General features: G+C 38.1%; 1 protein-coding gene across 1 annotated transcript in view; it reads left to right on the top strand.

The window, feature by feature from the left end:
- The window catches only part of obsl1b (obscurin like cytoskeletal adaptor 1b), a 47312-nt gene extending 33133 nt beyond the window's left edge, over positions 1–14179 (top strand). Inside the window, exons 14-23 of the mRNA XM_042001358.1 lie at positions 511–780; positions 1156–1422; positions 2385–2651; positions 3134–3246; positions 3435–3588; positions 5403–5564; positions 5800–5904; positions 8430–8696; positions 9057–9326; positions 13925–14179. Coding sequence (XP_041857292.1) covers positions 511–780; positions 1156–1422; positions 2385–2651; positions 3134–3246; positions 3435–3588; positions 5403–5564; positions 5800–5904; positions 8430–8696; positions 9057–9326; positions 13925–13935 — 1886 coding nt within the window. The 3' untranslated portion in view covers positions 13936–14179. The remainder of the gene's footprint in view (positions 1–510; positions 781–1155; positions 1423–2384; positions 2652–3133; positions 3247–3434; positions 3589–5402; positions 5565–5799; positions 5905–8429; positions 8697–9056; positions 9327–13924) is intronic.

The following is a 14179-nucleotide window of genomic DNA, read 5'->3' as shown; positions in this document are numbered from 1 at the left end:
GGAGAATATATCTGTGACATAAACACAGATGAAATGCATTTCAGTCTTTTAGTCAAAGGTAAGAATAAGACCGCTTGCCCAAGTTAACACACAGGATATTTGTCAGAACATTTCTATAATTGTGTTTCTTTATCAGAAATGAAAGTCATGTTTACTAGACGGTTGGAGAATCTGGTCTCTCTGAAGGGTAAAAGCCTTACATTACAATGTGAGGTCAACAAGCCCAAAGGAGATGTACAGTGGCTAAAAAATGGCCAGGACATCTCTCTGAGTCGTCGTTACACAATACGAGCGCAAGGCAGAGAGCGACGCTTTACCATCCACCAAGTAACGGAGGAAGATGCTGGTGAATATGCCTGTGAATCTACAGATGACAGGACATCCGCAACTGTCACTGTAGAAAGTAAGCCACTTTTATCTTCTGACCTACAGCAGCTTGGGGGGAAAATATATCTTTGAACAAATAACATTTACCACAAAATTTATCTGACTGAACCAAATGTTTTTCAGTCCCCCGTGTCATCGAGTTTATAGCAGAGCTTCGCAATATCACCGTCCGTGAAGGGGAAGATGCAGCATTTAAGTGTGTGGTTTCACCAGCGGACACTAAGTTGGTTTGGCGCTTGAATGGCAAGCAAGTCGCTGTGAATGAGCGCACAGTCATTTCCAGCAACGGATTATGCCACATGCTCTGCATCAACAACTGCATGGTTTCAGATAGCTGCAGAGTGACAGCAGATGCAGAGGGGGTGCTATCAGAGGCCGAGCTTCAGGTTCAAGGTGAGTCGCTGTTGACCCGTCTGTTAGCACTATGTGCTAATAAAATTTGTCTGGATGAATCACAGCAGTTATAATATTCATTATAAATCATTTGTAGTCATCACTACATAATTTCCACTATGAGCTGTGGTAAAGTAGATAAGAGTTTACATGTTTGCATGCTATTAATAGAAAATGAGCATATATGATTACTTTGTATTATATTAAGCTAACTTAATATTAAGCTGTGAGAATGTCCAGCTGCAGGGGCAAGAGTTTTAACTCGATTTTTCTGCTTTATCTTGAACTATATCATATTTTGTATTATTTTTCTTTCCATGCATAAATTCTTGATATGATAGATGCTATAATTCATTGCTGAAATTCCATTTTAAGAGCAACAGGTGCTGTTCACCAAGAAAATGACACCAGTTGTGGCTGAAGAGTACAACGAAGCAACACTAGAGGTGGAGGTGAGTGTGGATTCGGGAGAGGTGCAGTGGATGAGACAAGGGGTGCTGATCCACCCCTGCGCCAAATATACCCTGAGGCACAAGGGCCGAGAACACAGTCTAACCATCCACAAACTGGCCGTGTCTGACCGGGGCACCTACAGCTGCGAGACCCTCCATGACCGCACACAAGCCCAGCTCACCGTGGAGCGTGAGTGTCCACGAGTTCTCACTATGCCCTGCTGTTGTTTGTTTACCACTGTTACCCACAACCCCACCTCTTGCACACCCACCGTTGCTGCCCCTTGTGAGGACAAATCTCAGTTAACTGAGTAGGAGTAATTTGAGTGACTGGGGAGAAGGGCAAGACTTGTACTGGGATATGATGGTAACCAACAGGTGAACTGAGTGACAGATAAGGGGTTCTGTAATTCTGTAGTTCTGACACAAGAACTGGTGATTTTATGTCAGTTTAAATCACTCTTAATTCATTCCAGGCTACTGGTTTAAAAAAACAGCTTTCTAAATAAGAAGCAAACACGTTGTTGTACATGTTCATTTCCGAAAGAACGGGAACCACTTTGATTTCTTAAAAGTAACAAGCATGACGCCCTGTAAAACTTGCATCTTGTAGTGATTAAGATGTACTTATCCTTGTTTTCTTTGTGCTTATATTTCTTAGTCCTGTGATCCACATGTGAGGGGTTGAATTAAAGGCTGTTCTTTCAACACTTGTGCGAGTGGGTAGGGGAAAGTCAGGACTTCAGGCTGTTGTTGGCACCTCCTATGAATTTGGATCTCTTCTCATTGCATCTAAATTTACACCCTGGCCTTCAAAACTAAGGTTGTTGTCATCAGGTCTCCAAAATAAACACTACTTTTTTTCCATGGGAATGCTCATCTGTGTTAGAATAAGTGAAAAATGTTGGCAGTTTCAGGGCTGGCTTTTATGTAAAGCCCAGCTCTCAAACAGCTAAAATCAGCTTGTCGATGTGTGCCAGCTTGCATTGTTTAACGACCATGTACATAGCAGATTCCAAGTCCGTTATGTAAACGAAAATGGATACCATGTCTGCTTAGTGTTACACTGGAGTGGAAATTCTTCCTTCTGGGACCATTCTTGCAAACATATTGCAACTTTTGGGGGTTTTTATTTTGCTTTACACCCTGCAGCTCGAAAAGTCACCATCTACAGGGGCCTGGCTGACATTAAAACCACTGAGAGAGAAACGGCTTCCTTTGAGGTGGAGCTCTCTCATCCCAACGTCCCAGGCACCTGGATCAGAAACGGAATCCAGCTTAAGCCCACAAATCACTTCCGTATGAGCGCCAAAGGCCCAGTCCACAGCCTCACCATTTCTAACCTATCTGTAGAAGACACTGGCACCTTTGTGTTCTCTGTAGAGAATCAGAAGACATCTGCAAGGCTTGTTGTGAAGGGTAAGGAAGTGAATAAAAGTCACTTTTAGATAATGTAAATACTACAAAGCCTAATTTTTAAAATAATAATAGAAAAAGATAAACTAGCAAAGAGAGACTGGTGCCTGAAGTGATCTACTCAATGTGCGCCAAATGGCAACCACTGCAGGCATGATAATAGAATGGAGTGGCAGCTCTGTTACTGTTCCCTTTATCTGGTCTCATATTGCAAACACAAAATAGCCTTGAGAGATCCAATGAAAAGCAACGTCTCTGCTCAGTGTTTTCAGGCACGTGCTAGTTTAACCTGATCTTATAAAATAATCCGTGTCATGCCTTGTCACTCAGTCTGCATCATCCCTTTGAGCTGGAGATGAAATGCAGAGGATGACAATTGGATAAAAATGTCATCACATTAGACTATACACATTACCTTTGTAAGTCACCAGATATGCAAGCACAGGTTTAGATTGTTTAACTACGTAACCCTTTTTCTTCATCAGAGCCTCCAGTGACTATTTTCAGGAAACTGGAGGATCAGAAATTCCCTGATGGCTCAATAATCTCTATTGAGTGTGAACTATCAAGACATAATGTTGACGTGAAATGGATGAAGGCAAGTCATGGGTTTTTATATTTCTATTTGGAATACTAACCAAATAAATGAATAAATAACCAAAAGTAATAAAGTATCATGATCTATTCACTATTCAGTAATACAGGACCCTGAATTGGGATTTATTTATTTTATGTGTGTGTTTTTTTTTTGTTTTTTTTATATATATATATATTTATCGTTTTCAGGACGGGGTTGAGGTGAAACCATGCAAAGACTTGCGCATTTATGCAATGGGAAGGAAAAGGTTTCTTCAGATCATGAAATGCCATGTCACTGATTCTGGCATCTACACATGTGATGCTGGAGATGCTTCCACATCCTGTACAGTGGAGGTCTATGGTAAGCTTTCTAAACATAACAAATTACAAACCAAGAGCCTTTGTAGTAGTTTATAAGTGGTGTGACATGATAATATGGGCAGGTGAAAGGCTGGGTGGGACACATCAAGAAATTAAAAGACGATATTAAATTACTGTAGTGGCCAATTTTCACCGCTGTGCCACAGTCAGATTACAAGCAATACACTGATTTATATTAATCTGTTGACATTTCTTTTAATCACCTATTTGCTTATTATGCAATATTTGATTAGGTAACATTTTTAGCTAACCATCATATTTTTTCTCACATTGGATAAAGGACACTACATCATTCATTACTGCCACTAGAAATGAGGAAATAAGGTTGCTTTACAGCCTAACCAGGCTAGCTGGTTAGCATGCTAACTACTACTGAAATTACCAATATTAAAGATTACACAGGCGCACATTTGGTTGTAACCAACATCCCTTTTTAACAGTGAACTTTTTTTATATGTCATAGTAGAATAATTGAATATGATTGATTAAATATTGGGAAGAAGTATTTATTTTTATGTTCCCTGTCCAAGGATATAAACGCACACTGTATGTGGGATTTGTGGCACCTGTGTGTTTCCAAAAAATTTTAAAAAAAAAGACAAATTACGTCTACCAAAATACTTGGCTTCTGTGTACCACATGTTCCATCTGGTATCACCATATATTGAGAAGACCTGTAGATTAAGTGCAAAAGTTATAGCAGCATAGAAGCTACCTTTCAGCTACCAATGCTTATAAGAAAAGGAACCATCTTCACAGAGAAAGTCAACCAGTAATCATTTGTCCAGCAGCTTTTTATGAGAATGGGCACATAGCTTTATAAAATTGAGTTTAAATTTTTTTTAGCTAGAAGTCCATAAATAGCAATGTAACACCCCACATTTATCATACCACACATACCCTGTAATTTAAAAATTGTTTAGCAAAAATACTTTAAATACATATGTTGCATTTACCCCACATTCACCAAGCCAACTAAACAGAGTTCGCCATCTTTCTCTGGGTTTTCCACTGTTAGCTTCTCTTTTGTTCACTTCTTCTTCCCAAAGTTGTAGGTCCTGTTTAGGTGCTTCTTTTTGGAACTATTTCATTATACATGTTTTTAGCTTGTTTATACATAAATACATAAATAATAAAAAAAAGTGAAGATCAACTGCTGCTAGTTCAAGAAATCCATACTGTAAAGGGCTGTTAGCTTTGATGAACGTGTTAAACTCTAACTAGCTAAAGTTATAGTAGGCTAAACACCTGTATGGGTGTATAATGTTATTAAAGAGACTGCTTAAACAACATGAATGAATTTTATATTGAGACCAACTGTACTTATGGGCATACTTTGCAAACTAAATATTTTTCTCTGTACCACTAAAATATTTTGGTAGGAATGGCCACAGTATGTAAAGCATGGGAATATTATCAAAGTCAAATTTGTTTTTACAAGAAATAAAAATAAAAAAAATGATTAGTTGCAAAATTGTGTTTAGGTTTGTGGTAAGAATTATATTTAGAGATGTATAACCAAAAGGTATTATAAAATCTGAAAGCTTAATTAAATTAAAGTGCAGATGTTTACAGAACAACTTTTTCTTTTTTTATATCCTGTAATAAATCAGTGGAGACAAAACTGCATGATGAGTTAGTTGAGGCTAGTGTAGCACAACACTGCCATCTATCCACATGTAGAAAGCACTACAGTACCAAGTTGCCCCTTTCTTTAAATGTAGTCTTACTTCAGTGACTTCCTGCCTTGAAATGAAATGTTAAATGGAGAATGCATCTTTATTCTGTCTGTAGAACGGGAACTACTGGTTCTTCAGGGCCTTGAAGACCTAGACATCCAGGAAGATCAGAATGCTGTCTTTGTTTGTGAGATCTCTGTGGAGGACGTGCTAGGGGAGTGGTACAAAAATGGGGAGCAGATCCAACCCACCAGCACAATCAAGATCCGCCAGGAAGGTCAACTTGAAAACTGGGATTCCTGACAAGTTTTTAAATGTGTTTTTTGTCTATAAAGAACATGTTTAACAGAAAAATCTGTAGTTAATAGACATAAAATGAAAAAAACAAAGAGCCAGTAGAACTTTGTTTTTATTTACATATATTTTTTTATTTAATTATTGTTTGTTATATAAAAAAACTTTCTTAATTATTTTAAATATCTTATTTTTCTAAATGCTTTTTGTTATTTCAGGGACAAAACATTTTCTTCTCATGTGCAATGTGCGACCAGAAGACTCTGGAGAGATCAAGTTTGTTGCCAGACATGTTGAATCTGTTGCTTACCTGGAGGTGGAAGGTACTCAAAAAATGACCCTACTGATGGTTGGGAAAAATAATGGAAACTCCAAGTTAAATATCAATTTATTATTTATAATTAAGTTGGTCCTCTTTGGCAGCAATAAATGTTTCACTATCTTGAGGAATAACAGGACCAAACCAAGTTTTGGACAGTGGTCAACACATTTTAATCCAGCAGTCCTAAAATAAAATCTGTTCCAGCTCTTTCCTAGATGATGGTGGGGGGAAGCTTACTTCTGTAACATACCACAGAGAAATGTTTCACTTCAGTGCTTGTCCAGTTTTGTAACAAATCTAGTTATGTGAATCTCTTTGGGTGCAAAAACATCTAAAGGTTGATTATTCAGAAAACATCTTTTTACACTCATTTCAATGCAAAAATGACATGAGCACACAGCCTGTGTCCATTAAACAAAGCTGCTGTAATATGTGCAGAAGAGGTCTGGCCTTGACAGAAGCATGTCTCTGCAAAATTTTCATTATCATTAAAGACATCAACGTCATGAATACTGAAGCCATCCCACCATAAATTTGAGTAATTTTTAATTATTAAAGACCACATTCAGCAGGTGGATCTGGAAGTCACAGGTGACTTAGACATTTATGGAGTGATAATCTTGTGGTTGAGGCAAAGGCTCTGGCATGTGTGCAGTCTTTTGCACCGATGGTGTCATTTAGACCAGCAAAAGAATTAAATCTGTCTTCACTCTGACTTGTTCTTGAATAAATTAAATGAATGAAAAGTTGTTTAATTTTACCCTTGAGTGAAATTATAACGTTTGGCACGATCTGCAATTTTTGCTATTTCTCTTAAATAACAAAATGCTTTACTGAAAGTTATTTAGAAACAAAAACACCTCGGGATCCTCCTGGATGAGCTGGTGAATGTGGCCTGGAAGAGGGAAGTCTGGGCTTCCCTGCTTAGGCAGCTGCCCTGGCAACCCAACCCCACATAAGCCATAGAAAATGGTTAGATGGAAGGTGCTAAAATGTTCTTATTCTTAACTAAGAACACATCCAAGATAAAAAGATTTTGGTGAATGTTTGTAAGTAAAACAAATTCTTGGGTGAACAATTGGTGAATGGGGGTCAAAGTTTCTTAAAATTTGGCATTGATATATAATTATATCATGTTATCATGTCATCAACAATTTTTCAGTAGTCTCCATTTGATTTTTGGGTTTCCCAGAATAAACATATAACCGAGTAAATTTGATATGATTTGAAGACGTCAACACAAGCGTCTCTAAATTTAGCCTGCTAAAATTTTAATGGGTTGCCAGGCAAAATAACAGATGTAGCAACATTCAGATTTTACACAAAATGAATAATTTCAGTATTTGATGAACCTCAGCCAATATGAACCTTATTTTCAGTGGGTGGCCTGTAATTAACCTATAGTCTTCATCTGGTAAAGACCCAGGCAGAGGAAGCAATACTGTTGCTTCTTCTTCATTTGTGGTTGCTGCAGTGGCTGCCCACCTGGAAAGTAACAACACATCTGGCTCCAGTCTTTTTTACTGTCACAGTATTCTTTCTTTTCCTTCTGAAGCTCTAGCATTTTGTCTGCCGTTCCTCCTTTCTTTTTTTTTTTTACTATATTGAGACATAGGTAATGCAACGATCTGGTGTTTTGGTAAACCTAGCTTGTGTCAGCTGACAGCGTGAGGGTTAGTAAAGAAGAACCGCTGCTGTTTAGTTTCAGTGTTAACTAACTTCACAGGTTCCCAACTGGCTGGTTCAAAATTTAGTTTGGGAACTGTCACTGTATCTGTGCTTGGCCTATGTGAAAGGACTATAAGTGATGAGCCATGACTCCTCTTTGCTTATAAAGACTAAATCTATGATGCCCACTACTTTTATACCTAATGGTGATACCCTCACCAATTTATCACTGTGATACTTGTATTTTCCATAAACTTCTGTTTTTTTTCTTTTTACCCTTTCCTAACTTCTTTTGTATGTGTTGTTGTTGCTGACACATTTCTAGATTTTATTTATACACTGAAAATCCTTCCTACTATATCTAATTTAAAAATAAATAATAAAAAGTTCAAACGTATTATCAAATCCCAGATCTGAGTTTATGTTGTATTTTTAAAAACATCATGACTTTATGTGTAAAGAAAGCTGCCTGTCTTTGACTAGAAGAAGAAGAAGCTTTATTGTCATTGTTCAAGAATACAACGAAATTCTGTTGGGCAGCATCTCTGTCTCTATAGCAGCTACAAATTTACAATGTTAAAAAATAATGAATAAAAATTAAACTAAATGTAATAGAAATTAAAGTGCACTTAAACCATTACACATAAAAGAATGGTCTACATTAAAACTAGTGCAAAAAAATGCAGTCACAAAACTATTTTATGTTAGTTAAAATACCAGTTATTTAAACAGGGTCAAATAGATTGTGTGCTATTTGGTTGAATTACCGAGCAAGTTTTGTGACTTTATGAGTTAAATAAATTACATGATTTCCTTTCCATTTCCTTTGTCATTGAACTAACATTTCCTCCTTTTCAGAGCTTCCTGTGAACATCGTAAAACCTCTGCAGGATAAGACTGCCCTTGAGAAAACCCGTGTAATGCTGGACTGCACAGTGTCTAACCCCAGATGTAGCATCCGCTGGTACAAAGGCAGTAACGTCATCCTGCCCTCTGAACGCTTTGAGATCTGCAGTGAAGGCTGTTATCGTAAACTGAACATCCAGCAGGTGGCACTAGAAGATGAAGGCACTTACAGCGTCCAGGTTGGAGAGTACACATGCTCTGCCAAACTGACAGTGGAGGGTGAGAGACTTCATGATCTCAGCATTTTGCAGTCAGTTGTTTTTAGTACTTAATTAGTAATACTTAACCTCTCCCTGCATTAAAGAAGAAGAAACTTTTAATGAGGGCTGGATAACATTTATCTATTAATATTTATTTATTAACAGTATTTAACCAGCAAGCATGCAATCGTTTTAACTAGTAGGTGTTAGGTTGGGTGTTTGGTCCTCTTTGTCTTGCTTTCTTTTGATTGATTGTTCAGCTTTTACATATGGAGGTGGGAAACTTTTTAAAAAGTTACAAAACATGTGTGATATTTTAATTAACACAGCCTCTTCCTCACGCTCATTTGCTCGCTCCTGCTTTTGTGCACTTACTCAGCCCAGTCTTTGTTGATGATCCGGGAGCTGAACGACGTGGAGGTCATGGCCCCTGATGAAGCCTGCTTTGAATGCGAGGTCTCAATCCCCGTTCTCAAATCCCCCGTCTGGAGTCTGAATGGGGAGCCCTTGCAGCCGAGCTCTCGGATTCGGCTGGAGAAGATGGGGACGGTCCACAGGCTGACCCTCCGACAAACTTCCCCGGATATGAGCGGGGTGGTGGAGTTCACATCTGGAAAAGCAAAGACCAGTGCCCAGCTTCGAGTGCTGAGTGAGTTAAAGAGTTAGCCCCATTTTTTTTTAACGTGTTGGATACAAGGATAAGTTGTCCTTGTATTATATTTTTAAATTAAATTTAATTATATGTTTGATGCAGAAGTACACCTTTGCTCAGTTGTTTGGTTTGAAATATCTTATCTTGGGAAATAAGTTGGCCCTCACCATTTCTTAAAATGAGCTCAAATGAACAACAGTACATGACAAACAATTTTTTTTTTTAATTATTGAGTTAAAACTAAATAATAATACAGTAGCAATGTGTGAAAACCTGAGTCCACCCTTACTGCTTTCAGCCAGGTGATTAACTGATCATCAACAAGTGTGAGCTGCTTTATTAAAGTAGATATTTTGTTATATTCCTATCAGGGCTGTGTTTAAGTCTATCTACTAAATTCTGGTAGATTTTCTCACAGAGTTTATCAAGGTTGAGGCGTGGATGGGGGCCTACATGCAGGCAGTTGAGTAGTAAAGAAGTTAAGGTTTTAATAACACAAAACTAAACAGACTACACAGACTAAACTAAATGAGACATGAAGACAACAATGAACTGACAGGGAATAAATAAAACTGAGGAGCACAGATACACAGAGATGAACTAACAAGGAACAGGTAAAGCAAATTAACAAATTAAACCAGATGTACAAACGAACAGGAAGCAGAAAGCAAAACAGAATACACAAGGCAAAAACTCAACTCCGGTTGTCCGGACTTGGGAATCCCATTTTTCAGGAAGGTGGATCACGTAATCCAACTTACTTTTACCCTGGTTGTTCAAAGCAACATTGGAATGGATCACTCTGATCCAGATTTCCAGCATGTAAATCAGTTCCGGCTATGTGAAGAACAGGTAGAAGAGACGGTATGGGGTCACTGTAAGTGATTTTTATTGTAAATGGTAAATGGTCTGTATTTATATAGCAGTTTTACCCAAAACGCTTTACAATATACACCGAATTAACACACTGATGGTGGAAGCTGAACCACAACCCATCAGGAGCAATTTGGGATTCATTGTCTTGCTCAGGGACACCTTGACATGAGCTCAACAGCCTATGAATTGAGCCGGCAACCCTCAGACTACCTATCTACCCATTGAGCCAAGCCGTGAGACAACATATAGAAACCATAAACATTCACTACTTTTGGTATAAACGATATATGTATTGTGTAGTGAATAGTAGTGTATGAACATACATTACTATTCTCTACACAAACTGCGTGGTGAAGTGGCTGGAGTCTGTTCATGATGCTCCTATCCTGAGGGACAGTGCCTTGTATAGAGAGCTCCAAACCAACCAACCGGATGGCATCATATTAGGAGACAGCATCGATCCACTCCTACCATGGCTAATGACGCCCTTTCTTGCTGCGTTACACCAGCCCAGGTGTGCTTCAACACTGCTCATTGCAGAAAGCAAGCGTTTAAATGGAGTTCTGAAGAAAAGGTTTGCATGCCCTAACTACTTGTGAGCTGAACCACATGTAACATAATACGTGCATGTATTGTCCTGCGTAACATCGCTACCAGGCGGACTGTCCCTCTTTGTGTCAGTGTTGATGACGCACCTGAGCCTGGTGTGGCGGTACCAGCCCAGCGTCTGTGGGGGTATTTTTTCTGGTTTCTGGTTTTCATTTTCTGGTTTCTGGTTTTTATGCTCAAATATCATCTTGCTCTCTCTCAAAACTCTGCTCACACACTCAGAAAGTCCCTCTTGCTTTCAAATATATTGTTCTTCCTTTCAAAACTCTGCGCTCAGACTTGTTCTCTTTCCCTCATATTCGGACACTTTCTCTGCTCTCTCAAAACTTCTGCTCTTGCATATTTTTTCCTCTCTCTTGGGTTGCAGAAAGAGCTGTCTGTCAAACCTCATCCAGCCAATAGAATACGAGCTAATTCGATCAAATCGTCCTCACCTACTTCATGGTGCGCTTATTTTACTTGACACAGTGACTCCACACTCCTAGCCCAGATTTTGTTTGAACATAAACTTTTTAGTAGTGACTAATTATCATTTTATGTTTTATATAACAGTGTCTCATTAATAAAACAAATAAGTTGTTTCTAATAGTTTTCTACATTGTGAAAACCTGAAATCTTGTTCTCAAAGCAAACAATTACGCTCTTGATTAAAGATTAAAGATTAAAAATACCCCCATAAACGTCTGGCATTCTGTCAGGGTGAGGGACGGACGGGACGTGTAGTGAGGGATTCAGTCGTCAGACGTTATTTGTGACAGGTTCTTTTCTGATTATGCAGTGATGACTGACAGGAAGATTGATTGTTGTATGTGTGTTTGTTATAGAATTTGTTTGGGGGTTTATTTCCATGGGGACAATATGATGTTATGTTTTATTCTTGCTTCACTATGCTGAAAGGCTTAATAGGTAGCCTATGCCTATTTTAACCACTAATGGTTAAACAAGTCAGGTGCAAAATACAAAAATAAGCATATGCACCAAATAAAAAGTTCTGTCATTTGATCCACTGTTAGGTTGTACCGCATGTTCTTCCTGATATCTGCCTTGTAATCCTACCCTCTGTTGGGATCAGGATAATCCTGTTTTTTTGGATAAAAGTCATCCGGATCCTGCTTAAAAGCTTTGAACAAGCCAAACTGAGGGTTCTTTCTGGATAATAACCAGGATTGGAATATGTGATCCAAGCCGATTTCAGGATCCGGAGTCCCTTTTGAGCAACCCATTTTCAAGATTTGATCCTATCCAATAACTGAAAATTCAACTGGATAACATTTGAACAACCGGGCCAACAATATAAAACAGGAAAGCAGAACTAAACATGACAGGACTACAAAACCTTGAACCAAAACCCACAGATAATGACAGAGTTCCCTCCTAACAACAGCCAATCTGACATCTATGTTGCATCCTGTCTCTTCTCAGAGCTCTTTCTACTGAGTAAAAGTCAGTCTGATGTTGACCATAGTTTTATCTCTTGCTCTGCTACTTTCTCTTTCACACCTCTCATTCATTCAATAATGTCCTCTTTAATAAATCAGCCATGATGTGCACGTTCAAAATGGCCAGTGCGTTTATATCAGGTTGCTAGCATGTGACATGGTGCAGTAAAGAGAGATGATGCTGTAAATTAATCTGCCGTCATGGAAAGAAAAAGTTGTGAGGTGCAGGTTCTTAGCCTTGGGATGCTGCAGAGATGAACTGCCAAAGTCATGAAGTTACGTAGTGCTACTTTAACAGGCATTTCCAAGCTATTTGGAGTCCATTATTCTACAGTGAGAAGGATTATTCATACAGACAAAAAACAAATATAGCATATCAGCAAAAAAACATGAGGCTATCTGTAAATTCCAATGGAAGAGGGCTCATGATTTGGGCTTGTTTCGTAGATACAGAATCTGCACACCTTTCAATTACTGAGTGTAAGGTGTGCACTCAATAACCTCGGCCAAACTCAGCAGCAACCACACCTGAAGAAGAAGCCGAAACTGTGGACATGCTGTGGTGGGACCTCAAGAAGCCTGATCAACCCTTAAAAGGACTAAAAAATTGACTTAAATGTTCACAAAACAAAGTGTATTTGAAAGTGAAAGTGTATTTTCGTGCAAACATTAATGTATAGAAATTATTTTGTTGCTAAAGGTGATCAGTAGTGTCAGTGTGCATATATATATATATATATATATATATATATATATGTATATTTATATGATTATATATATAATTATAATAGAATAGAAGTTAGAAAATTCAGTAAAAAGTTTGTAGAATTGAGTAAGCTTCTCAATGCAATTGCTATGATGCTATAGTACATACGCAGCTCTGTGGTGTAATTTCAACTTTAACCACTAGGTGGAGCTCATAACAAAGTCTTGAGTTTTCTCCCCTTTACTAATAAAACATCACCTGTAAAATAAGAAAATAAGTGGAACAGGAGCAGAAGAAAATGAGTTTTCAGTTCAGTCTCTAAACTATGCATCTGTAAGGTCATGGCTGAATTAAAATGGTAAACAACTGAGTTAACAAAACAGACCTCTGACTTACTCTGAATTGTCCAGGTGACTTGCTAAAGTGACATGCATGACTTGGCAGTGCACGTGTAGCACACAGCAATAAATACATTAAATGCTTTTGCTCCCAGGGGTCCACATTCTGTAAGTTATACAGGGTGTTTATGGTCCCACTCTATCAATGGGTATGTAGGTCAAGCCCCACAGAGCACAGAGCCACAGAACCCTGTGTGCAGGAGAGTAAACTATTTTTAGTTTTATTATGTTGGCTTTAAATGACACTGGTCAATTCCATCATCTGACCTAGATAGTGAACCTGTTGTAAAATTTACTCGCCTTAAAACCAAAGATGATGGACAGAACAGCCAGAATCAGTCACACATTAGAGATTATGAATGCTGGGAATACAGAACAATACAGGAAAGATAAATAATTTAACCTGAAATTAATTTATGTGACATAACAATGCACAAAAATGGTGGTTTAGATTGTCTTTAGTTCTCTAAATAATGACTGTTATTTGTCTGATTTTCATAAGATCTTTTCTTGAGGATGAGGCCACTTTGTTAAATCTAATGTTTCTCTGCTCCATTGTTTTTACAGGTGATCCGTGACAGGAATCTCTCACCTGCTGTCACCTCACTGACTTGGACTGATCGTCACATTGATGCTTTCAAGTTGTAGTAATTACATTACTAATATTTGTATAAATGTGGCTAAACAGGGTTGTGATAGATTTTCATTAAGTGAACAGTGCTGTGCAATAGTCTTGAGTCACCTCTCATTTCTTTATATTTTGCTATGAAGCAGCCAAACTTCCATCTAAAACTTGAAAAATTTAAACAGTAGTCTTCTCTT

The sequence above is a fragment of the Melanotaenia boesemani genome, chromosome 12 (genome assembly GCF_017639745.1).
Source record: "Melanotaenia boesemani isolate fMelBoe1 chromosome 12, fMelBoe1.pri, whole genome shotgun sequence".
Classification (NCBI taxonomy): Eukaryota; Metazoa; Chordata; class Actinopteri; order Atheriniformes; family Melanotaeniidae; genus Melanotaenia; species Melanotaenia boesemani.
The sequence above is the reverse complement of the archived record's forward strand: the minus strand, read 5'-3'. Positions and strand labels throughout refer to the sequence as shown.